Here is a 25640-nt window from a genome sequence, read left to right as displayed (position 1 = left end):
ATGCTGAGGGCTGTAGGAGTGTTGTATACAGGCTGTTGAGGTGTGAGAGAGATGCTGAGGGCTGTAGGAGTGTTGTATACAGGCTGGTGAGGTGTGAGAGACGCTGAGGGCTGTAGGAGTGTTGTATACAGGCTGGTGAGGTGTGAGAGACGATGAGGGCTGTAGGAGTGTTGTATACAGGCTGGTGAGGTGTGAGAGATGCTGAGGGCTGTAGGAGTGTTGTATACAGGCTGGTGAGGTGTGAGAGAGACACTGAGGGCTGTAGGAGTGTTGTATACAGGCTGGTGAGGTGTGAGAGAGATGCTGAGGGCTGTAGGAGTGTTGTATACAGGCTGGTGAGGTGTGAGAGATGCTGAGGGCTGTAGGAGTGTTGTATACAGGCTGGTGAGGTGTGAGAGAGGTGCTGAGGGCTGTAGGAGTGTTGTATACAGGCTGGTGAGGTGTGAGAGATGCTGAGGGCTGTAGGAGTGTTGTATACAGGCTGGTGACGTGTGAGAGATGCTGAGGGCTGTAGGAGTGTTGTATACAGGCTGGTGAGGTGTGAGAGAGACGCTGAGGGCTGTAGGAGTGTTGTATACAGGCTGGTGAGGTGTGAGAGATGCTGAGGGCTGTAGGAGTGTTGTACACAGGCTGGTGAGGTGTGAGAGATGCCGAGGGCAGTAGGAGTGTTGTATACAGGCTGGTGAGGTGTGAGAGATGCCGAGGGCTGTAGGAGTGTTGTATACAGGCTGGTGAGGTGTGAGAGAGATGCCGAGGGCTGTAGGAGTGTTGTATACAGGGTGGTGAGGTGTGTGAGACGCTGAGGGCTGTAGGAGTGTTGTATACAAGCTGGTGAGGTGTGAGAGAGAGACGCTGAGGCCTGTAGGAGTGTTGTATACAGGGTGGTGAGGTGTGAGAGAGATGCTGAGGACTGCAGGAGTGTTGTATACAGGCTGGTGAGGCGTGAGAGAGATGCTGAGGGCTGTAGGAGTGTTGTGTACAGGCAGGTGAGGTGTGAGAGAGATGCTGAGGGCTGTAGGAGTGTTGTATACAGGCTGGTGAGGTGTGAGAGATTCTGAGGGCTGTAGGAGTGTTGTATACAGGCTGGTGAGGTGAGAGAGATGCTGAGGGCTGTAGGAGTGTTGTATAGAGGCTGGTGAGGTGTGAGAGATGCTGAGGGCTGTAGGAGTGTTGCATACAAGCTGGTGAGGTGTGTGAGACGCTGAGGGCTGTAGGAGTGTTGTATACAAGCTGGTGAGGTGTGAGAGAGAGATGCTGAGGGCTGTAGGAGTGTTGTATACAGGCTGGTGAGGTGTGAGAGATGCTGAGGGCTGTAGGAGTGTAGTATACAGGCTGGTGAGGTGTGAGAGATGCTGAGGGTTGTAGGAGTGTTGTATACAGGCTGGTGAGGTGTGAGAGAGACACTGAGGGCTGTAGGAGTGTTGTATACAGGCTGGTGAGGTGTGAGAGAGACACTGAGGGCTGTAGGAGTGTTGTATACAGGCTGGTGAGGTGTGAGAGATGCTGAGGGCTGTAGGAGTGTTGTATACAGGCTGGTGAGGTGTGAGAAACGCTGAGGGCTGTAGGAGAGTTGTATACAAGCTGGTGAGGTGTGAGAGATGCTGAGGGCTGTAGGAGTGTTGTATACAGGCTGGTGAGGTGTGAGAGAGATGCTGAGGGCTGAAGGAGTGTTGTATACAGGCTGGTGAGGTGTGAGAGACGCTGAGGGCTGTAGGAGTGTTGTATACAGGCTGGTGAGGTGTGAGAGACACTGAGGGCTGTAGGAGTGTTGTATACAGGCTGGTAAGGTGTGAGAGAGACACTGAGGGCTGTAGGAGTGTTGTATACAGGTGCTGAGGGCTGTAGGAGTGTTGTATACAGGCTGGTGAGGTGTGAGAGAGATGCTGAGGGCTGTAGGAGTGTTGTATACAGGCTGGTGAGGTGTGAGAGATGCTGAGGGCTGTAGGAGTGTTGTATACAGGCTGGTGAGGTGTGAGAGATGCTGAGGGCTGTAGGAGTGTTGTATACAGGCTGGTGAGGTGTGAGAGAGATGCTGAGGGCTGTAGGAGTGTTGTATACAGGCTGTTGAGGTGTGAGAGAGATGCTGAGGGCTGTAGGAGTGTTGTATACAGGCTGGTGAGGTGTGAGAGACGCTGAGGGCTGTAGGAGTGTTGTATACAGGCTGGTGAGGTGTGAGAGACGATGAGGGCTGTAGGAGTGTTGTATACAGGCTGGTGAGGTGTGAGAGATGCTGAGGGCTGTAGGAGTGTTGTATACAGGCTGGTGAGGTGTGAGAGAGACACTGAGGGCTGTAGGAGTGTTGTATACAGGCTGGTGAGGTGTGAGAGAGATGCTGAGGGCTGTAGGAGTGTTGTATACAGGCTGGTGAGGTGTGAGAGATGCTGAGGGCTGTAGGAGTGTTGTATACAGGCTGGTGAGGTGTGAGAGAGGTGCTGAGGGCTGTAGGAGTGTTGTATACAGGCTGGTGAGGTGTGAGAGATGCTGAGGGCTGTAGGAGTGTTGTATACAGGCTGGTGAGGTGTGAGAGAGACGCTGAGGGCTGTAGGAGTGTTGTATACAGGCTGGTGAGGTGTGAGAGATGCTGAGGGCTGTAGGAGTGTTGTACACAGGCTGGTGAGGTGTGAGAGATGCCGAGGGCAGTAGGAGTGTTGTATACAGGCTGGTGAGGTGTGAGAGATGCCGAGGGCTGTAGGAGTGTTGTATACAGGCTGGTGAGGTGTGAGAGAGATGCCGAGGGCTGTAGGAGTGTTGTATACAGGCTGGTGAGGTGTGTGAGACGCTGAGGGCTGTAGGAGTGTTGTATACAAGCTGGTGAGGTGTGAGAGAGAGACGCTGAGGCCTGTAGGAGTGTTGTATACAGGGTGGTGAGGTGTGAGAGAGATGCTGAGGACTGCAGGAGTGTTGTATACAGGCTGGTGAGGCGTGAGAGAGATGCTGAGGGCTGTAGGAGTGTTGTGTACAGGCAGGTGAGGTGTGAGAGAGATGCTGAGGGCTGTAGGAGTGTTGTATACAGGCTGGTGAGGTGTGAGAGATTCTGAGGGCTGTAGGAGTGTTGTATACAGGCTGGTGAGGTGAGAGAGATGCTGAGGGCTGTAGGAGTGTTGTATAGAGGCTGGTGAGGTGTGAGAGATGCTGAGGGCTGTAGGAGTGTTGCATACAAGCTGGTGAGGTGTGTGAGACGCTGAGGGCTGTAGGAGTGTTGTATACAAGCTGGTGAGGTGTGAGAGAGAGATGCTGAGGGCTGTAGGAGTGTTGTATACAGGCTGGTGAGGTGTGAGAGATGCTGAGGGCTGTAGGAGTGTAGTATACAGGCTGGTGAGGTGTGAGAGATGCTGAGGGTTGTAGGAGTGTTGTATACAGGCTGGTGAGGTGTGAGAGAGACACTGAGGGCTGTAGGAGTGTTGTATACAGGCTGGTGAGATGTGAGAGAGACACTGAGGGCTGTAGGAGTGTTGTATACAAGCTGGTGAGGTGTGTGAGAGATGCTGAGGGCTGTAGGAGTGTTGTATACAAGCTGGTGAGGTGTGTGAGAGACACTGAGGGCTGTAGGAGTGTAGTATATAGGCTGGTGAGGTGTGAGAGATGCTGAGGGCTGTAGGAGTGTAGTATACAGGCTGGTGAGGTGTGAGAGATGCTGAGGGCTGTAGGAGTGTAGTATACAGGCTGGTGAGGTGTGAGAGAGACACTGAGGGCTGTAGGAGTGTTGTATACAGGCTGGTGAGGTGTGAGAGAGACGCTGAGGGTTGTAGGAGTGTTGAATACAGGCTGGTGAGGTGTGAGAGAGACACTGAGGGCTGTAGGAGTGTTGTATACAGGCTGGTGAGGTGTGAGAGATGCTGAGGGCTGTAGGAGTGTTGTATACAGGCTGGTGAGATGTGAGAGATGCTGAGGGCTGTAGGAGTGCTGTATACAGGGTGCTGAGGTGTGAAAGAGATGCTGAGGGCGGTAGTAGTGTGGTATACAGGCTGGTGAGGTGTGAGAGATGCTGAGGGCTGTAGGAGTGTTGTATGCAGGCTGGTGAGGTGTGAGAGAGATGCCGAGGGCTGTAGGAGTGTTGTATACAGGCTGGTGAGGTGTGAGAGAGATGCCGAGGGCTGTAGGAGTGTAGTATACAGGCTGGTGAGGTGTGAGAGAGATGCCGAGGGGTGTAGGAGTGTTGTATACAGGCTGGTGAGGTGTGAGAGAGATGCTGAGGGCTGTAGGAGTGTTGTATACAGGCTGGTGAGGTGTGAGAGAGACACTGAGGGTTGTAGGAGTGTTGTATACAGGCTGGTGAGGTGTAAGAGACGCTGAGGGCTGCAGGAGTGTTGTATACAGGCTGGTGAGGTGTGAGAGAGACACTGAGGGCTGTAGGAGTGTTGTATACAGGCTGGTGAGGTGTGAGAGATGCTGAGGGCTGTAGGAGTGTTGTATACAGGCTGGTGAGGTGTGAGAGATCCTGAGGGCTGTAGGAGTGCTGTATACAGGTTGGTGAGGTGTGAGAGATGCTGAGGGCTGTAGGAGTGTTGTATACAGGCTGGTGAGGTGTGAGAGAGATGCTGAGGGCTGTAGGAGTGTCCGAAGGCTGGTGAGGTGTGTGAGAGACGCTGAGGGCTGTAGGAGTGTTGTATACAGGTTGGTGAGGTGTGAGAGATGCTGAGGGCTGTAGGAGTGTTGAATACAGGCTGGTGAGGTGTGAGAGATGCTGAGGGCTGCAGGAGTGTTGTATACAGGCTGGTGAGGTGTGAGAGAGATGCTGAGGGCTGTAGGAGTGTTGAATACAGGCTGGTGAGGTGTGAGAGATGCTGAGGGCTGCAGGAGTGTTGTATACATGCTGGTGAGGAGTGAGAGACACATAGGGCTGTAGGAGTGTTGTATACAGGCTGGTGAGGTGTGAGAGATGCTGAGGGCTGTAGGAGTGTCCGAAGGCTGGTGAGGTTTGAGAGACGCTGAGGGCTGCAGGAGTGTTGTATACAGGCTGGTGAGGTGTGAGAGACACTGAGGGCTGTAGGAGTGTTGTATACAGGCTGGTGAGGTGTGAGAGATGCTGAGGGCTGTAGGAGTGTTCTATACAGGCTGGTGAGGTGTGAGAGATGCTGAGGGCTGTAGGAGTGTTGTATACAGGCTGGTGAGGTGTGTGAGAGACACTGAGGGCTGTAGGAGTGTTGTATACAGGCTGGTGAGGTGTGAGAGAGACACTGAGGGCTGTAGGAGTGTTGTATACAGGCTGGTGAGGTGAGAGAGATGCTGAGGGCTGTAGGAGTGTTGCATACAGGCTGGTGAGGTGTGAGAGATGCTGAGGGCTGTAGGAGTGTTGCATACAAGCTGGTGAGGTGTGTGAGACGCTGAGGGCTGTAGGAGTGTTGTATACAAGCTGGTGAGGTGTGAGAGAGAGATGCTGAGGGCTGTAGGAGTGTTGTATACAGGCTGGTGAGGTGTGAGAGATGCTGAGGGCTGTAGGAGTGTTGTATACAAGGTGGTGAGGTGTGAGAGATGCTGAGGGCTGTAGGAGTGTAGTATACATGCTGGTGAGGTGTGTGAGAGACACTGAGGGCTGTAGGAGTGTTGTATACAGGCTGGTGAGGTGTGAGAGACACTGAGGGCTGTAGGAGTGTTGTATACAGGGTGGTGAGGTGTGAGAGATGCTGAGGGCTGTAGGAGTGTAGTATACAGGCTGGTGAGGTGTGAGAGATGCTGAGGGCTGTAGGAGTGTTGTATACAGGCTGGTGAGGTGTGAGAGAGACGCTGAGGGCTGTAGGAGTGTTGAATACAGGCTGGTGAGGTGTGAGAGACACTGAGGGCTGTAGGAGTGTTGTATACAGGCTGGTGAGGTGTGAGAGAGACACTGAGGGCTGTAGGAGTGTTGTATACAGGCTGGTGAGGTGTGAGAGATGCTGAGGGCTGTAGGAGTGTTGTGTACAGGCTGGTGAGGTGTGAGAGAGACGCTGAGGTCTGTAGGAGTGTTGTATACAGGCTGGTGAGGTGTGATAGATGCTGAGGGTTGTAGGAGTGTTGTATACAGGCTGGTGAGGTGTGAGAGACACTGAGGGCTGTAGGAGTGTTGTATACAGGCTGGTGAGGTGTGAGAGAGACACTGAGGGCTGTAGGAGTGTTGTATACAGGCTGGTGAGGTGTGAGAGATGCTGAGGGCTGTAGGAGTGTTGTATACAGGCTGGTGAGGTGTGAGAGATCCTGAGGGCTGTAGGAGTGCTGTATACAGGTTGGTGAGGTGTGAGAGATGCTGAGGGCTGTAGGAGTGTTGTATACAGGCTGGTGAGGTGTGAGAGAGATGCTGAGGGCTGTAGGAGTGTCCGAAGGCTGGTGAGGTGTGTGAGAGACGCTGAGGGCTGTAGGAGTGTTGTATACAGGTTGGTGAGGTGTGAGAGATGCTGAGGGCTGTAGGAGTGTTGAATACAGGCTGGTGAGGTGTGAGAGATGCTGAGGGCTGCAGGAGTGTTGTATACAGGCTGGTGAGGTGTGAGAGAGATGCTGAGGGCTGTAGGAGTGTTGAATACAGGCTGGTGAGGTGTGAGAGATGCTGAGGGCTGCAGGAGTGTTGTATACATGCTGGTGAGGAGTGAGAGACACTGAGGGCTGTAGGAGTGTTGTATACAGGCTGGTGAGGTGTGAGAGATGCTGAGGGCTGTAGGAGTGTCCGAAGGCTGGTGAGGTTTGAGAGACGCTGAGGGCTGCAGGAGTGTTGTATACAGGCTGGTGAGGTGTGAGAGACACTGAGGGCTGTAGGAGTGTTGTATACAGGCTGGTGAGGTGTGAGAGATGCTGAGGGCTGTAGGAGTGTTATATACAGGCTGGTGAGGTGTGAGAGATGCTGAGGGCTGTAGGAGTGTTGTATACAGGTTGGTGAGGTGTGAGAGATGCTGAGGGCTGTAGGAGTGTTGTATACAGGCTGGTGAGGTGTGTGAGAGACACTGAGGGCTGTAGGAGTGTTGTATACAGGCTGGTGAGGTGTGAGAGAGACACTGAGGGCTGTAGGAGTGTTGTATACAGGCTGGTGAGGTGAGAGAGATGCTGAGGGCTGTAGGAGTGTTGTATACAGGCTGGTGAGGTGTGAGAGATGCTGAGGGCTGTAGGAGTGTTGCATACAAGCTGGTGAGGTGTGTGAGACGCTGAGGGCTGTAGGAGTGTTGTATACAAGCTGGTGAGGTGTGAGAGAGAGATGCTGAGGGCTGTAGGAGTGTTGTATACAGGCTGGTGAGGTGTGAGAGATGCTGAGGGCTGTAGGAGTGTTGTATACAAGGTGGTGAGGTGTGAGAGATGCTGAGGGCTGTAGGAGTGTAGTATACATGCTGGTGAGGTGTGTGAGAGACACTGAGGGCTGTAGGAGTGTTGTATACAGGCTGGTGAGGTGTGAGAGACACTGAGGGCTGTAGGAGTGTTGTATACAGGGTGGTGAGGTGTGAGAGATGCTGAGGGCTGTAGGAGTGTAGTATACAGGCTGGTGAGGTGTGAGAGATGCTGAGGGCTGTAGGAGTGTTGTATACAGGCTGGTGAGGTGTGAGAGAGACGCTGAGGGCTGTAGGAGTGTTGAATACAGGCTGGTGAGGTGTGAGAGACACTGAGGGCTGTAGGAGTGTTGTATACAGGCTGGTGAGGTGTGAGAGAGACACTGAGGGCTGTAGGAGTGTTGTATACAGGCTGGTGAGGTGTGAGAGATGCTGAGGGCTGTAGGAGTGTTGTATACAGGCTGGTGAGGTGTGAGAGATGCTGAGGGCTGTAGGAGTGTTGTGTACAGGCTGGTGAGGTGTGAGAGAGACGCTGAGGTCTGTAGGAGTGTTGTATACAGGCTGGTGAGGTGTGATAGATGCTGAGGGTTGTAGGAGTGTTGTATACAGGCTGGTGAGGTGTGAGAGACACTGAGGGCTGTAGGAGTGTTGTATACAGGCTGGTGAGGTGTGAGAGAGACACTGAGGGCTGTAGGAGTGTTGTATACAGGCTGGTGAGGTGTGAGAGATGCTAAGGGCTGTAGGAGTGTTGTATACAGGCTGGTGAGGTGTGAGAGAGACGCTGAGGGCTGTAGGAGTGTTGAATACAGGCTGGTGAGGTGTGAGAGACACTGAGGGCTGTAGGAGTGATGTATACAGGCTGGTGAGGTGTGAGAGAGACACTGAGGGCTGTAGGAGTGTTGTATACAGACTGGTGAGGTGTGAGAGATGCTGAGGGCTGTAGGAGTGTTGTGTACAGGCTGGTGAGGTGTGAGAGAGACGCTGAGGTCTGTAGGAGTGTTGTATACAGGCTGGTGAGGTGTGATAGATGCTGAGGGTTGTAGGAATGTTGTATACAGGCTGGTGAGGTGTGAGAGACACTGAGGGCTGTAGGAGTGTTGTATACAGGCTGGTGAGCTGTGAGAGAGACACTGAGGGCTGTAGGAGTGTTGTATACAGGCTGGTGAGATGTGAGAGATGCTGAGGGCTGTAGGAGTGTTGTATACAGGCTGGTGAGGTGTGTGAGAGACACTGAGGGCTGTAGGAGTGTTGTATACAGGCTGGTGAGGTGTGAGAGAGACACTGAGGGCTGTAGGAGTGTTGTATACAGGCTGGTGAGGTGTGAGAGAGATGCTGAGGGCTGTAGGAGTGTTGTATACAGGCTGGTGAGGTGTGAGAGAGACGCTAAGGGCTGTAGGAGTGTTGAATACAGGCTGGTGAGGTGTGAGAGATGCTGAGGGCTGTAGGAGTGTTGTATACAGGCTGGTGAGATGTGAGAGATGCTGAGGGCTGTAGGAGTGCTGTATACAGGGTGCTGAGGTGTGAAAGAGATGCTGAGGGCGGTAGTAGTGTGGTATACAGGCTGGTGAGGTGTGAGAGATGCTGAGGGCTGTAGGAGTGTTGTATACAGGCTGGTGAGGTGTGAGAGATGCTGAGGGCTGTAGGAGTGTTGTATACAGGCTGGTGAGGTGTGAGAGATGCTGAGGGCTGTAGGAGTGTTGTATACAGGCTGGTGAGATGTGAGAGATGCTGAGGGCTGTAGGAGTGTTGTATACAAGCTGGTGAGGTGTGTGAGAGACACTGAGGGCTGTAGGAGTGTTGTATACAGGCTGGTGAGGTGTGAGAGAGACACTGAGGACTGTAGGAGTGTAGTATACAGGCTGGTGAGGTGTGAGAGATGCTGAGGGCTGTAGGAGTGTAGTATACAGGCTGGTGAGGTGTGAGAGAGACACTGAGGGCTGTAGGAGTGTTGTATACAGGCTGGTGAGGTGTGAGAGATGCTGAGGGCTGTAGGAGTGTTGTATACAGGCTGGTGAGTTGTGAGAGATCCTGAGGGCTGTAGGAGTGCTGTATACAGCTTGGTGAGGTGTGAGAGATGCTGAGGGCTGTAGGAGTGTTGTATACAGGCTGGTGAGGTGTGAGAGAGATGCTGAGGGCTGTAGGAGTGTCCGAAGGCTGGTGAGGTGTGTGAGAGACGCTGAGGGCTGTAGGAGTGTTGTATACAGGTTGGTGAGGTGTGAGAGATGCTGAGGGCTGTAGGAGTGTTGAATACAGGCTGGTGAGGTGTGAGAGATGCTGAGGGCTGCAGGAGTGTTGTATACAGGCTGGTGAGGTGTGAGAGAGATGCTGAGGGCTGTAGGAGTGTTGAATACAGGCTGGTGAGGTGTGAGAGATGCTGAGGGCTGCAGGAGTGTTGTATACATGCTGGTGAGGAGTGAGAGACACTGAGGGCTGTAGGAGTGTTGTATACAGGCTGGTGAGGTGTGAGAGATGCTGAGGGCTGTAGGAGTGTCCGAAGGCTGGTGAGGTTTGAGAGACGCTGAGGGCTGCAGGAGTGTTGTATACAGGCTGGTGAGGTGTGAGAGACACTGAGGGCTGTAGGAGTGTTGTATACAGGCTGGTGAGGTGTGAGAGAGATGCTGAGGGCTGTAGGAGTGTTGTATACAGGCTGGTGAGGTGTGAGAGAGACGCTGAGGGCTGTAGGAGTGTTGAATACAGGCTGGTGAGGTGTGAGAGACACTGAGGGCTGTAGGAGTGTTGTATACAGGCTGGTGAGGTGTGAGAGATGCTGAGGGCTGCAGGAGTGTTGTATACAGGCTGGTGAGGTGTGAGAGATGCTGAGGGCTGCAGTAGTGTTGTATACAGGCTGGTGAGGTGTGAGAGAGATGCTGAGGGCTGTAGGAGTGTTGAATACAGGCTGGTGAGGTGTGAGAGATGCTGAGGGCTGCAGGAGTGTTGTATACATGCTGGTGAGGAGTGAGAGACACTGAGGGCTGTAGGAGTGTTGTATACAGGCTGGTGAGGTGTGAGAGATGCTGAGGGCTGTAGGAGTGTCCGAAGGCTGGTGAGGTTTGAGAGACGCTGAGGGCTGCAGGAGTGTTGTATACAGGCTGGTGAGGTGTGAGAGACACTGAGGGCTGTAGGATTGTTGTATACAGGCTGGTGAGGTGTGAGAGATGCTGAGGGCTGTAGGAGTGTTCTATACAGGCTGGTGAGGTGTGAGAGATGCTGAGGGCTGTAGGAGTGTTGTATACAGGCTGGTGAGGTGTGAGAGATGCTAAGGGCTGTAGGAGTGTAGTATACAGGCTGGTGAGGTGTGAGAGAGATGCCGAGGGCTGTAGGAGTGTTGTATACAGGCTGGTGAGGTGTGAGAGATGCTGAGGGTTGTAGGAGTGTTGTATACAGGCTGGTGAGGTGTGAGAGAGACACTGAGGGCTGTAGGAGTGTTGTATACAGGCTGGTGAGATGTGAGAGATGCTGAGGGCTGTAGGAGTGTAGTATACAGGCTGGTGAGGTGTGAGAGAGACACTGAGGGCTGTAGGAGTGTTGTATACAGGCTGGTGAGGTGTGAGAGAGACGCTGAGGGTTGTAGGAGTGTTGAATACAGGCTGGTGAGGTGTGAGAGAGACACTGAGGGCTGTAGGAGTGTTGTATACAGGCTGGTGAGGTGTGAGAGATGCTGAGGGCTGTAGGAGTGTTGTATACAGGCTGGTGAGATGTGAGAGATACTGAGGGCTGTAGGAGTGCTGTATACAGGGTGCTGAGGTGTGAAAGAGATGCTGAGGGCGGTAGTAGTGTGGTATACAGGCTGGTGAGGTGTGAGAGATGCTGAGGGCTGTAGGAGTGTTGTATACAGGCTGGTGAGGTGTGAGAGATGCTGAGGGCTGTAGGAGTGTTGTATACAGGCTGGTGAGGTGTGAGAGAGATGCCGAGGGCTGTAGGAGTGTTGTATACAGGCTGGTGAGGTGTGAGAGAGATGCCGAGGGCTGTAGGAGTGTAGTATACAGGCTGGTGAGGTGTGAGAGAGATGCCGAGGGGTGTAGGAGTGTTGTATACAGGCTGGTGAGGTGTGAGAGAGATGCTGAGGGCTGTAGGAGTGTTGTATACAGGCTGGTGAGGTGTGAGAGAGACACTGAGGGTTGTAGGAGTGTTGTATACAGGCTGGTGAGGTGTAAGAGACGCTGAGGGCTGCAGGAGTGTTGTATACAGGCTGGTGAGGTGTGAGAGAGACACTGAGGGCTGTAGGAGTGTTGTATACAGGCTGGTGAGGTGTGAGAGATGCTGAGGGCTGTAGGAGTGTTGTATACAGGCTGGTGAGGTGTGAGAGATCCTGAGGGCTGTAGGAGTGCTGTATACAGGTTGGTGAGGTGTGAGAGATGCTGAGGGCTGTAGGAGTGTTGTATACAGGCTGGTGAGGTGTGAGAGAGATGCTGAGGGCTGTAGGAGTGTCCGAAGGCTGGTGAGGTGTGTGAGAGACGCTGAGGGCTGTAGGAGTGTTGTATACAGGTTGGTGAGGTGTGAGAGATGCTGAGGGCTGTAGGAGTGTTGAATACAGGCTGGTGAGGTGTGAGAGATGCTGAGGGCTGCAGGAGTGTTGTATACAGGCTGGTGAGGTGTGAGAGAGATGCTGAGGGCTGTAGGAGTGTTGAATACAGGCTGGTGAGGTGTGAGAGATGCTGAGGGCTGCAGGAGTGTTGTATACATGCTGGTGAGGAGTGAGAGACACTGAGGGCTGTAGGAGTGTTGTATACAGGCTGGTGAGGTGTGAGAGATGCTGAGGGCTGTAGGAGTGTCCGAAGGCTGGTGAGGTTTGAGAGACGCTGAGGGCTGCAGGAGTGTTGTATACAGGCTGGTGAGGTGTGAGAGACACTGAGGGCTGTAGGAGTGTTGTATACAGGCTGGTGAGGTGTGAGAGATGCTGAGGGCTGTAGGAGTGTTCTATACAGGCTGGTGAGGTGTGAGAGATGCTGAGGGCTGTAGGAGTGTCCGAAGGCTGGTGAGGTGTGTGAGAGACGCTGAGGGCTGTAGGAGTGTTGTATACAGGTTGGTGAGGTGTGAGAGATGCTGAGGGCTGTAGGAGTGTTGAATACAGGCTGGTGAGGTGTGAGAGATGCTGAGGGCTGCAGGAGTGTTGTATACAGGCTGGTGAGGTGTGAGAGAGATGCCGAGGGCTGTAGGAGTGTTGTATACAGGCTGGTGAGGTGTTAGAGAGATGCTGAGGGCTGTAGGAGTGTTGTATACAGGCTGGTGAGGTGTGAGAGAGACGCTGAGGGCTGTAGGAGTGTTGTATACAGGCTGGTGAGGTGTGAGAGACGCTGAGGACTGTAGGAGTGTTGTATACAGGCTGGTGAGGTGTGAGAGATGCCGAGGGCTGTAGTAGTGTGGTATACAGGCTGGTGAGGTCTGAGAGATGCTGAGGGCTGTAGGAGTGTTGTATACAAGCTGGTGAGGTGTGAGAGATGCTGAGGGCTGCAGGAGTGTTGTATACAGGCTGGTGAGGTGTGAGAGAGACACTGAGGGCTGTAGGAGTGTTGTATACAGGCTGGTGAGGTGTGAGAGATGCTGAGGGCTGTAGGAGTGTTGTATACAGGCTGGTGAGGTGTGAGAAACGCTGAGGGCTGTAGGAGTGTTGTATACAAGCTGGTGAGGTGTGAGAGATGCTGAGGGCTGCAGGAGTGTTGTATACAGGCTGGTGAGGTGTGAGAGAGACGCTGAGGGCTGTAGGAGTGTTGTATACAGGCTGGTGAGGTGTGAGAGAGACACTGAGGGCTGTAGGAGTGTTGTATACAGGCTGGTGAGGTGTGAGAGAGATGCTGAGGGCTGTAGGAGTGTTGTATACAGGCTGGTGAGGTGTGAGAGAGATACTGAGGGTTGTAGGAGTGTTGTATACAGGCTGGTGAGGTGTGAGAGATGCTGAGGGCTGCAGGAGTGTTGTATACATGCTGGTGAGGTGTGAGACGCTGATGGCTGTAGGAGTGTAGTATACAGGCTGGTGAGGTGTGAGAGATGCTGAGGGCTGTAGGAGTGTTGTATACAGGCTGGTGAGGTGTGTGAGACGCTGAGGGCTGTAGGAGTGTTGTATACAAGCTGGTGAGGTGTGAGAGAGAGACGCTGAGGCCTGTAGGAGTGTTGTATACAGGCTGGTGAGGTGTGAGAGATGCTGAGGGCTGTAGGAGTGTTGTATACAGGCTGGTGAGGTGTGAGAGAGATGCTGAGGGCTGCAGGACTGTTGTATACAGGCTGGTGAGGTGTGAGACACTGAGGGCTGTAGGAGTGTTGTATACAGGCTGGTGAGGTGTGAGAGACACTGAGGGATGTAGGAGTGTTGTATACAGGCTGCTGAGGTGTGAAAGAGACGCTGAGGGCTGTAGGAGTGTTGTATACAGGCTGGTGAGGTGTGAGAGATGCTGATGGCTGCAGGAGTGTTGTATACAGGCTGGTGAGGTGTGAGAGAGATGCTGAGGCCTGTAGGAGTGTTGTATACAGGCTGGTGAGGTGTGAGAGATGCTGAGGGCTGTAGGAGTGTTGTATACAGGCTGGTGAGGTGTGAGAGAGATGCTGAGGGCTGTAGCAGTGTTGTATACAGGCTGCTGAGGTGTGAAAGAGACGCTGAGGGCTGTAGGAGTGTAGTATACAGGCTGGTGAGGTGTGAGAGAGATGCTGAGGGCTGTAGGAGTGTTGTATACAGGCTGGTGAGGTGTGAGAGATGCTGAGGGCTGTAGGAGTGTTGTATACAGGCTGGTGAGGTGTGAGAGATGCTGAGGGCTGTAGGAGTGTTGTATACAGGCTGGTGAGGTGTGAGAGAGATGCTGAGGGCTGTAGGAGTGTTGTATACAGGCTGGTGAGGTGGGAGAGATAATGAGGGCTGCAGGAGTGTTGTATACAGGCTGGTGTATATGGTATATGGTGTATTCAGGATACCCTCCCTTGTTCTGCTTCTTTTCCGAAGTGTGTAGACTTGATACTGACCCCGTTGTAGTATCTAGAAGAACAAATCTGCAGTTACTGACTCCAGCAGTTTCCTAGTGGCTGTGGGGTCTGATAGCCTGGGTGGGGAGACCTATACGCTCACTAGAGTGCTGAGCAGCTACATCTCACTTCAGACCTCATATCCTGTATTGATGAAACATTCACCCATTAAATAGAGGTTGGGACAAGCAGGAGGAGGTGTTCAGCTCCTCGTGCAAATGTGCCTGGTTTCTTTGGAGACCGAGAGCCACCAGCTTCGTTTGCCAGAGGATTCACCATTAAGCAGATTTTTTTTTTTCTCCAGCAGTCACATCAAACACTTAAAATGTAAGTCGTGCTAGGTCATCATAAACAATTTCCATATTATGAGGACCGAGTCCTGATTTCTCAAAAAACTGTGTGAAGGTGAACTTGATGTTACTTCAGTCAACAACAAACATGTCCTGAACTGTCGCAGTTAGAAACCCCACTGCATGTTCACGACAGTTAGTAACTACTGTGCCACCTGGGGCTGCAGTCAAAACGTGCCACCTGGGGGAAAAGCGGCTCAGCACGGACTAGAAATATCTTTCATCTTTTCAACCCTGTCTCTCAGCTGAATTCGCACAGGAGAAATCATTTCCTTCTTTCGCTGAAAACACATGATGTTCAAAAGATGTTACAATAAAGAGGGTGTTCAACAGAAAATCACTAAAGCAGGGCGTGAGCCTGGTCAGTACCTGGAGGGGGAGACCTCCTGGGGAAAAACTCAGGTTGCTGCTGGGAGAGGTGTTAGTGGGGGCCAGCAGGGGGCGCTCTCACCCTGCGGTCCGTGTGGGTCCTAATGCCGCAGTATAGTGACGGGGGACACTGGACTGTAAACAGCCGCCGTCCTTCGGATGAGACGTCAAACCGAGGTCCTGACTCTCTGTGCTCATTAAAAATCCCAGGGCGTTTCTCGAAGAGAGTAGGGGTGTAACCCCGGCGTCCTGGCCAAATTTCCCATTGGCCCTTACCAGTCATGGCCTCCTAATAACCCCCCTTTCTGAACTGTCTTCATCACTCTGCTCTTTTCCCCACTGAGAGCTGGTGTGGGGGGGAGCGTTCTGGCGCACTATGGCTGCCGTCGCATCATCCAGGTGGGGGCTGCACACTGGTGGCGGTAGTGGGATTCCCCATCACCTGTAAAGCGCTTTGAGTGGAGTGTCCAGAAAAGCACTATATAAGTGTAAGCAATTATTATTATTATTATTATTATTATTAAAGAGGCAAGATCACAGATGAAGTGACTTCATTCCAGCAAAACACGTATAAATCAAGTACGCTTATAGCGAGGGTTTTAAAATATAATAATTATATTATTACGTTTTCTGAACGAGATGCCCCAACAACTTCTCAACAGAACAGATTATTGCTCACCACACAAATCACTTTTTTTTTCATTAACCACGCCTAATAAACGCTAAAACATCGCTAAAACATAAAAAAAATGAGTACGTTTTCCCGGTCATACGGCGACGAGCACATATCAAAAAGGGAACATTCCGTTAAAACAGATCCCAATGATGAAAAAAAAAACATATCAAATAAAATGTATAATCCTTGCTAATATTCCAAAAAAAAAAACATCTAAAGCGGACCACCATAACGAGCAGTTGACATCAGTGACGTGCAGTGTTTCTCTAATGTAAGTACACATTTGAGTCGATGTTAGTCCGAACGACATGTTTTCAGCACCATAAGTGGTTGCCACCTCACACAATAATAATCAACTTTATTTTATCGAGCGCCTTTAAAGCGCTTTACAGAATGACACACTTCACTCTGCATCTCTCCATTATATTCACACCGGTGAGGACGTTTTTAAACACACACACACTGACTTCATACAAGTCACCCCCACTGACCTGACAGCTCCAGTTTCACGTCCATTTCTTCTTTTATCTCTGCAGCGATTTCACGGGGAGGCGTGTGTCCACCACGATCTGTCTGTCCCCGATCTCCTCCTGCTCCCGGCTCCTTCTCCCACAGCTGCAATCTCACCTTCAGCCTCTCGTTTTCCTGCTTTATCTGCGCCATCTCACTCCCGAAGCTGTCCTCCACACACTGGGTGATCTTAAACACGGCCCGCCTCACCAGGATCTGGGAGACGGCGCGGAGTTTGTCCTGAAACTCGTCCTCCGAGTCGGACGTCCTGTTTCGGAAGACTTCGGCCACTTCGTACACGATCGATCTGAGCACCACCCCCATGAAAGAGTGGAGCTCGGTTTGCAGATCTAACAAGCTCTCCGCCATCCTCCCGAGTCCGTCAGAGACACAGGCTGCCTTGCGGCGTTTAAAACCCACTTTCTTCCGTATTTCTGCTCCTGTGCTTAGTCCTGTGATCTGTTCAAGCATCAACACGGCCGGTAAAAACCTCACGTATTCCGAACGTGATACGAAAATGTTTTTTTTCTTGAAAAAAAACAACAACAACTTTCCTCTTGATCATTTAGCTCAACTAGCTGATTCAGTCACTGCCACGAGGGTGAAACGTCAGCGCCGCCGCGCATCGTGATGACGTCAGCCGTCAGCGCCGCCGCAGCTTCGACACAACCAAGACTCCTGATAGATATTATCATCATACAAATAAGGTGAAAGATATTGTTTAAAATCGATCGTAAGTTTTATCCAGCTAACATAGCACTATCTAAATTTAAGCACGAGCAGGAACATTGGTGTCTTTTTTTGTGTGTGTGTGAAGTTATTTTGGACAGTTTTGTTTGTAGGCATTTAAAGGTGTTTTTTAGATTTCAGGATTTTGATATTTTGTTGTAATAAGACATTTTTTTTGGTGGGGGGGGGGGAAGCATTTATTTATAGCAAATTGGTCATTCTGGGTAAAGCTAACATTTATCAATTAAAATGGTCCAATCATACTTTTTTTTAGTCTTTTTTTTAAGTATTGGAGTTGAAACGTATTTTAAATGTGGTAAAAATGTGAAAAATGCGCGAGCAAGTTAACATTTGTTACATGTAAAAAATAATTTGGCTCTATAACTTACTTACATTATCTCTGGCAGTTAGTTTTTTTTTCTTTCTGATTGTATCTTTTTTTCTCTTGTATTGGAGTGCAGCTTTGAAATCTTTTGAACTGTAATGGGGAATTAGCTCCGCCCTGGTGTACAGTGACCTTTTCCTCAGACCTATTTCAGTTGAATGAAACTGCTCATTCACCCTGCAGCTCACCACCAGCAACGCACTGTGTGAACCTGGCCAGTACCTGCAAAATACAACTATACCGTCCTGATATAATAATGCTTGTCAGGTTCTCCCAAAAATCGGCGTTTTATTTTTTAAAAATTTTAGCTGAGGATGCAACAGGAGTATAACTCCAGCAGCCATATCACCCTGCAACTCACCACTGGCAGCCCCACTGGAGCTCAGCAGGTGTGAGCCTGGGCAGCACCTGGAGGGGAGACCTCCTGGGAAAAACTAAGGCTGCTGCTGCAAGAGGTGTTAGTGGGGGCCAGCAGGGGGCGCTCTCACCCTGCGGTCTGTGTGGGTCCTAATGCCCCAGTATAGTGACGGGGGACACTGGACTGTGAACAGGCGCCGTCCTTCGGATGAGACGTCAAACCGAGGTCCTGACTCTCTGTGCTCATTAAAAAATCCCAGGGCGTTTCTCGAAAAGAGTAGGGGTGTCACCCCGGCGTCCTGGCCAAATTTCCCGTTGGCCTTTACCCATCATGGCCTCCTAATAATCCCCATCTATGAACTGGCTTCATCCCTCTGCTCTCCTCCCCACTGAGAGCTGGTGTGCATGGGGAGCGTTCTGGCGCACTATGGCTGCCGTCGCATCATCCAGGTGGGGCTGCACACTGGTGGTGGTGGAGGGGAGTCCCCATTACCTGTGAAGCGCTTTGAGTGGAGTGTCCAGAAAAGTGCTATATAAGTGTAAGCAATTAATTAATTAATTGAATTTAATGAATTAATTCTCCCACCAGCCGTATGAAGATCAAATTCCAGGGGAGAATATAATTTTCTTGGAAGTTGCAAACGTCGGTCATTATTGCACATTCCCAGTGATATTGGTTTAGGTACTTCATTTTTACTTTTTGTTTCAGGTTTCTGGTTAAAGGAATCGCCGGCATGTTGTTTTTTTTTTGCCAGCTGGTCGTATTTCTTCTGCACTGAAAAGCGTCAAGAACTCTTCTTTTGGAAACAGGGGTGACTGCATTAAGCCTCTGCAATAAAAATAACGTGCAGACTTATGTGCTTGAAGGTATGGCATGTGGAAAGACATTTGCAATCGCACGAAATTCACGCACACGAACGGTGTAGCTCGATGGCGATTCATACCTCCTGACGAGGTGGCGCTAGCAGGTGAATGATGTTTCATAAACGGTTCCAGAAACACTATTTTGTCAGATACGCTATTTGGTTGTTTTGTTTTTTTTTGTAAAGAATTTACAAATACAACTACAACCAGAGGATCAAAAACATTTACAAGAGAGAAAAAAAATACATACAGAAAAAAAAACATTTAACCGCCAGAGGTAAATTATGTGATCAAATTGTATTTTTTACATATATCATGTTTTCCTTGCTTTATTATTTCTCAATTTTTTGTAGAATTTTAATAGTTTCAGCTCCACCTCAAAAGTACTAAAAGGGGGAGTATTATTAGACCATTTTGATTTATGAATGTGAAATTTACCCAGAATGACTAATACATTTACTATAAATAAATGCTCTTTTTCCAAATTTTCTTTTAAACAATACGATAAAATATCAAAATCCTTAAATCTAAAAAAACACCTTTAACTGCCTGCAAACAGAACTCTGCATGTCCGTCCAAAACAACTTCACAAACCTACACCTCACATAAATGCACCAAAGTTTCCCTTTCAGCCCGACAAAAAAAAACACACATTGAGCTCATCCTGCTCCTGCTTAAATTGAGAGAGCACTAATTTAACTGGATAAAACGTAGGAATAATTTTAAACGATATCTCTTTAACTTTATGTGTAATACAATATCTATCAGGGGTTGTCCAAGCTAACTTCCAGTTTATATTTTCAGACATTGCATTCCTAAAAGATAAACAAGAGGGGATAAGATGGGGTTATCATATAATACTCCTTTTAAGCGCTTTGAGAAGCCACCTTTAAAGGCGCTATATAAAATAAAGTTTATTATTATTATTATTATTATTATTATTATTATATGAGTATTGTGCTCGTTGGTTGTTTTGGATTCAAGCAGCGCCAGCCAGTGACGTCATCAGGCTGCGCGGCTGTGCGGACATGTCAGCTCGACGCCGTGATTGAATGACCTGCTTTACACGACTAATAAAGAAGAAGATTGTTCCATTTTTTTAAAAAAAAATAACTTTTTAAACTCCTGGAGACGCGACCCCGTTTTGCTGACCCCCGCAGGCCAGCGAGAAGATGGCGAATTGCCCGTCAGTTCTGCAGACCGAGCTCCACTCTTTCATGCAGGTGCTGCTCAGATCGATCGTGTACGAAGTGTCGGAAATTTTCCGAAACAGGACGTCCGACCCGGAGGACGAGTTTCAAGACAAACTCCGCGGCGTCTCCCAGATCCTGGTGAGACGGGCCGTGTTTAAGATCACCCAGTGTGTGGAGGAGACTTTCGGGAGTGAGATGGCGCGGCTGAAGGAGGAAAACGAGATCCTGAAGGTGAGATTGCAGCTGTGGGAGAAGGAGCCGGGAGCAGGAGGAGATCGGGGACAGACAGATCGTGATGGACACACGCCTCCCTGTGGAATCGCTGCAGAGATAAAGGAAGAAATGGACACGGAACTGGAGCTGTCAGGTCAGTGGGGGGTGACTTGTATGAAGTCAGTGTGTGTGTGTTTAAAACCAGCGTCTTTAACTTCCTCACTGGTGAGAATCTAGTGGAGAGATGCGGACTGAAGTGGGAGAGACCCGTGTGATGTAGCAACAGGATTTTATTTTTACTGGAAACTGAACCTCTTGTCCGGTCCTGGTGCTGTAAACATCTTTAATACAGTAACAGTTACGAAAACGTCTCGTTCGGACTCGGTGATCGTAGAATAAGATTCGATTGTTAATCGTTGTGTTTGGCAATTTACTTGTGGAACTTCAGTTGGAAATTAGGGACGGATGGACGTTCATTTTTTATGAATTGCTTCATTTTTAGTTTATTTTGATGTCTTAAAGGATGAAATATCGTACATGCGGTAAATGTATATCGGAACAGGCATAGAAAAAACACATTTTAACATTCAGGTGTAAAATACTTAAAGCGAATATTTTTTTTTTATGAAGTAACTATGGATTTATACAGGGAATTCAGAGTTGAAAATGTGTTTTCTGACCCTTTATTGATGCAATGTGTGATCGGCCTGAGACGACCAGTACAGAGGTGAATTGTATTACAATCAGGTACAAAACTAATATTAGATCATTTTTTCAACATCCGGTGTTTAGTTTTGGGGGTACCACTTTCCTTACTAATATATTGTTTTAGATTAAAGGGTACATGACCAGCTCAGATCACAGAGAGACTGCACGTGCAGTGTGAAATACCCCTAAATGAGATAATTCTGCTGCAGAGAGACAAGGGATTTCTTTTCTCTACTGACTGATGATACTGTCTCACTGCTCTGTACTTCACCGACAGAGGTATGCGAGGAGGTTGCCTACATCACTACAGTAACTGTAATAGTGGGTGTTTCTCTTCAGTATTTCTACTTATGTTCTCAAACACTATACTATGCTATACTGCCAGCAGCCAGATCACTCTGCAACTCCCAGCTGGCAGCCCCCCACTGGAGCTCAGCAGGTGTGAGCCTGGTCAGTACCTGGAGGGGGAGACCTCCTGGGGAAAAACTAAGGTTGCTGCTGGGAGAGGTGTTAGTGGGGCCAGCAGGGGGCGCTCTCACCCTGCGGTCTGTGTGGGTCCTGATGCCCCAGTATAGCGACGGGGGACACTGGACTGTAAACAGGCGCCGTCCTTCGGATGAGACGTCAAACTGAGGTCCTGACTCTCTGTGCTCATTAACAATCCCAGGGCGTTTCTCGTAAAAGAGTAGGGGTGTCACTGCGGCGTCCTGGCCAAATTTCCCATGGGCCCTTACCAATCATGGCCTCCTAATAACCCCCCTCTCTGAACTGGCTTCATCCCACTGCTCTCCTCCCCACTGAGAGCTGGTGTGTGTGGGGAGCGTTCTGGCGCACTATGGCACTATGGCAGGTGGGGGGGCTGCACACTGGTGGCGGTAGTGGGATTCCCCCTGACCTGTCAAGCGCTTTGAGTGGAGTGTCCAGAAAAGCGCCATATAAGTGCAAGCAATGATTAATTATTATTATTAAACACGAAGACCTGCTGGCAGTAGATGGTCAAATAATCTCCTAAATTATTTACTTGCTTTTGTACTTGTGCATTCTTCAACATTAGGTTTTTCCTGTTACTAGATGTTTTTAAAGTTCTTAGAATAATTATGGTAGCATACAGTGACTTATATGTAAACTGTTTTAATTAAAGTAGAATGGTATATTCTCAGATCACAAGTGCAATGTCTTGTACACTGGTTGAAATCGGTATACGTATTGCATTTTTTCAGTGGGAATACTTGATTTCGAATGCTACTCAAGGCACATGTTAAAGGCCTTGTTCTCTTGTCCTGTGTTTGCAGGGTCAGAGGTCAGCGCTCTCCCTGACGCTGGGGACAGGGCTCCTCTTGAACAGCAGCCCAGTGAGGAGGAGGAGGAGGGGGGCTCCCGTCTGATGCAGGAGACAGAGCTCACCGCCGCACAAGGGAAAGAGACACTCAGTGAGCAGCAGCACACAGAGAGCAGACAGAGGGTGGAGGATCTGGACTCTGTGCCCGTGATGAAGACCGAGCCTGAGAGTGAGACACCTGGGCTCTTAGTATCTGATGATTTTACAGTGACGATGAACAATCTGGACACCGAGAATATTGCAGCACATTGTATTGAACTGGGCCGTGTCTCTGTACAAGAGCTCAAAGAAGAGCTGGGTGAGTTTAATCTTACAGAGCAGGACGTGGAGCCCAAATTGACTGACCCTGCAGATAAACTAATCCGTGCATGCATAAACTAAAGTCATCCATGAACTGAAATATCTTAGCTCTCTTCTTTTGTGTGCATGGCATGTGTAGTCTTGTGCTTGAGCCTTTGCATGGCTTCTAATTTGGTAGATGTTTTATTGATCTTGATTATCATCACAATTCCTCTTTGGTCTTCATTGTTGATAATTATTCAGTTATTGCTACATTAAACATTCTCTCGGAGAAGGTTCTGACTTTTACTCTCAGCCCATGTTAAAGGTCTTGTTCTCTTGTCCTGTGTTTTTCAGGCTCAGAGGCCAGTGCTCTCCCTGACTCTGGGGACAGGGCTCCTCTTGAACAGCAGCCCAGTGAGGAGGAGGAGTGGGGCTCCCGTCTGATGCAGGAGACAGAGCTCGCCGCCGCACAAGGGAAAGAGACACTCAGTGAGCAGCAGCACCCAGACAGCAGACACCTTCGACACATGGTAAAGTCAGAGCCTGAGAGTGAAACACCTGGTCTCGTACTACCTGATTATTTTACAGAGAATAATCTGGACGCTAAGAATGTCTCTGGAAGTTTTAATGATCCGGAACCCGTGTCTGTACAACGGATCAAAAAGGAGGAGCTGGGCGACAGGGGCGTTTTTACTACAGAACGGGACATTACTTTGTGGTCTGTGGAGCCCTGCAGGTTTGAAGCCGGACCCTCACCAGCCACCCACCAGCTCCCTGCAGGAGGGGCCACAGCACAGGACACTACGTCCCAGTTGACGGACCCTGCAGAGCAGCAGACTGCTGTACCCGGTGAAGGGAACAGTACTGAGTCACAGCACCCAGAGGAGGGTCCGTGCAGGGTGGAACCACAACCAGACCAGAGGGTCAGGGGGAATAAACCAAGATCTTGTTTGGATAACATGCAGGGATTGTCGTTAAGGCCCGGGCCGCAGTTTTGTGACCGAAGCGCCTTCCAAACAGACCGCCCTGTACGTGCGAGAAAAAGACTCTTTCTGTGCAGCCACTGTGGGAAGAGTTTCACCCAGTCGGGCGATCTGAATAGACACGAACGCGTCCACACGGGGGAGAGGCCGTTCAGCTGCAGCCAGTGCGGGAAGAGCTTCTGCCACTCGGGGGTCCTGAAAAAACACGAACGCATCCACAGAGGGGAGAGGCGGTTCGGCTGCCGCCAGTGCGGGAAGAGTTTTAGGGACCTGTGTAACTTGAAGAGGCACGAGCGCGTCCACACAGGGGAGAAACCGTTCGGCTGCCGCCAGTGCGGGAAGAGTTTCAATCAGTCGGGCGACCTGAATAGACACGAACGCATCCACACGGGGGAGAGGCCGTTCGGCTGCCGCCAGTGCGGGAAGAGTTTTAGCGACCTGTGTAACTTGAAGAGGCACGGGCGCGTCCACACAGGGGAGAGGCCGTTCGGCTGCCGCCAGTGCGGGAAGAGTTTTAGCCAGTCGGGTGACTTAAAAAAGCACCAGCGCATTCACGCGGGAGGGAGATGACTCAGCCGCAGCTGGAAGGACAATTATGAAAAACTAAGGTTGCTGCTGGGAGAGGTGTCAGTGAGGCCAGCAGGGGGCGCTCTCACCCTGCGGTCCGTGTGGGTCCTGATGCCCCACTATAGTGACGGGGGACACTGGACTGTAAACAGGCGCCGTCCTTCGGATGAGACGTCAAACCGAGGTCCTGACTCTCTGTGGTCATTAACAATCCCAGGGCGTCTCTCAAAAAGAGTAGGGGGTGTCACCCCGGCGTCCTGGCCAAATTTCCCATGGGCCCTTACCAATCATGGCCTCCTAATAACCCCCCTCTCTGAACTGGCTCCATCACTCTGCTCTCCTCCCCACTGAGAGCTGGTGTGTGGGGGGGGAGCGTTCTGGCGCACTATGGCTGCCGTCGCATCATCCAGGTGGGGGGGCTGCACATTGGTGGCGGTAGTGGGATTCCCCATGACCTGTCAAGCGCTTTGAGTGGAGTGTCCAGAAAAGCGCTATATAAGTGTCAGCAATTATTATTATTATAATCCTGATGCACACAATCCATGGTTTCCTTTCCGATGTTTTAGTAACCTATTTTTATTTTTTAATATTAATAAATGATTTTAAATCAGTCTGGATCTACTCCTAATTGTGTGTTAAACTATTTTAGTTAACTTAATCTAGATTAGGAATCTTCTATCAGCGATGGGCAAGAAGATGGCATCTGGCTGTTTTCCCCATGCGACAAGGTGCTATCTGGGCATCGTCCCCTGTGTGGCCTCATCCATCCAGTTAGAGTTGACCTCTGCAAAACATCGCAGTGTCTCACACTAATCAGGATCACTAGCCTGAAGCAACAATGGGTCATCTCCCAAGACAAAGTCACCCAGTTTATATACAATCACAGTCCCGAAGAGACCAAACTTGAAAGAACAAGCAGAATGAGTGCAGCAGGGTGGGAAATCTTACTGGGATCCCCAGCATCCTGGCCAAATTTCCCATCAGCCCTTACCCATCATGGACTCCTAATAACCCCCCTCTCTGAACTGGCTTCATCCCTCTGCTCTCCTCCCCACTGAGAGCTGCTGTGTGGGGAGCGTTCTGGCGCACTAGGGCTGCCGTCGCATCATCCAGGTGGGGGCTGCACACTGGTGGCGGTAGTGGGATTCCCCATTCCCTGTAAAGCGCTTTGAGTGGAGTGTCCAGAAAAGCGCTATATAAGTGTAAGGAACTATTATTATTATTATTAAAAAAAGCATCAAAACACAACTTCAGGTATGTCCAAAAACAAATACGTAATCACCCTAGTTAGCTATGATCTGTGGTTTCCTTTCTAACTTGCTGTGCCTACATTTTAGAGCAATTCACAGACTAAAATCATATTTCATGTCATACTGGTCCAATCTGTATCGTGAGAGGACAGTTCATTTGCACGATTTATGATTAAGTTTCAAACTGTGTGGCAGTGGGACTGTGCGGCGGTTAGCACTGTTGCCTCCCAGCTCTGGCACCCTGGTGCCCTAGGTCCGATTCCTGGCGTGTTGTCAGTGTGCAGTTTGTATGTTCTCTCCGTGTGCACATGGGTTTCGTCCCAGTACCATCTTCCTCCCACTGGCAGATTTCCCAGTGGCTTCTGGGAAAATTGGCCCCCGCCCCTTCCTCCCACCGGCACATTTCCCAGTGGCTTCTGGGAAAATTGGCCCCCGCCCCTTCCTCCCACTGGCACATTTCCCAGTGGCTTCTGGGAAAATTGGCCCCCGCCCCTTCCACCCACTGGCACATTTTCCAGTGGCTTCTGGGAAAATTGGCCCCCGCCCCTTCCTCCCACCGGCACATTTTCCAGTGGCTTCTGGGAAAATTGGCCCCCGCCCCTTCCTCCCACCGGCACATTTCCCAGTGGCTTCTGGGAAAATTGGCCCCTCCCCTTCCTCCCACCAGCACATTTCCCAGTGGCTTCTGGGAAAA

General features: G+C 50.4%; 2 protein-coding genes across 2 annotated transcripts in view; one reads left to right on the top strand and one right to left on the bottom strand.

The window, feature by feature from the left end:
• The window catches only part of LOC148813352 (uncharacterized), a 28957-nt gene extending 12298 nt beyond the window's left edge, over nucleotides 1–16659 (bottom strand). The window contains exon 1 of the mRNA XM_088908376.1: nucleotides 16058–16659. Coding sequence (XP_088764502.1) covers nucleotides 16058–16547 — 490 coding nt within the window. The 5' untranslated portion in view covers nucleotides 16548–16659. The remainder of the gene's footprint in view (nucleotides 1–16057) is intronic.
• A 2748-nt stretch (nucleotides 16660–19407) lies between these two features.
• Nucleotides 19408–24317, top strand: LOC148813351 (uncharacterized). Its single transcript, XM_088908318.1, has 3 exons — nucleotides 19408–19971; nucleotides 21818–22162; nucleotides 22501–24317. The coding sequence occupies exons 1-3, from the start codon at nucleotides 19584–19586 to the stop codon at nucleotides 23697–23699; spliced, it is 1932 nt and encodes a 643-aa protein (XP_088764444.1). The 5' UTR covers nucleotides 19408–19583; the 3' UTR covers nucleotides 23700–24317.
• The last annotated feature ends 1323 nt before the right edge of the window (nucleotides 24318–25640 follow it).

Source organism: Atractosteus spatula (genome assembly GCF_055471065.1).
Source record: "Atractosteus spatula isolate fAtrSpa1 chromosome 10 unlocalized genomic scaffold, fAtrSpa1.hap1 SUPER_10_unloc_1, whole genome shotgun sequence".
Taxonomy (NCBI): Eukaryota; Metazoa; Chordata; class Actinopteri; order Semionotiformes; family Lepisosteidae; genus Atractosteus; species Atractosteus spatula.
This window is presented reverse-complemented; position numbering and strand designations above follow the sequence as displayed.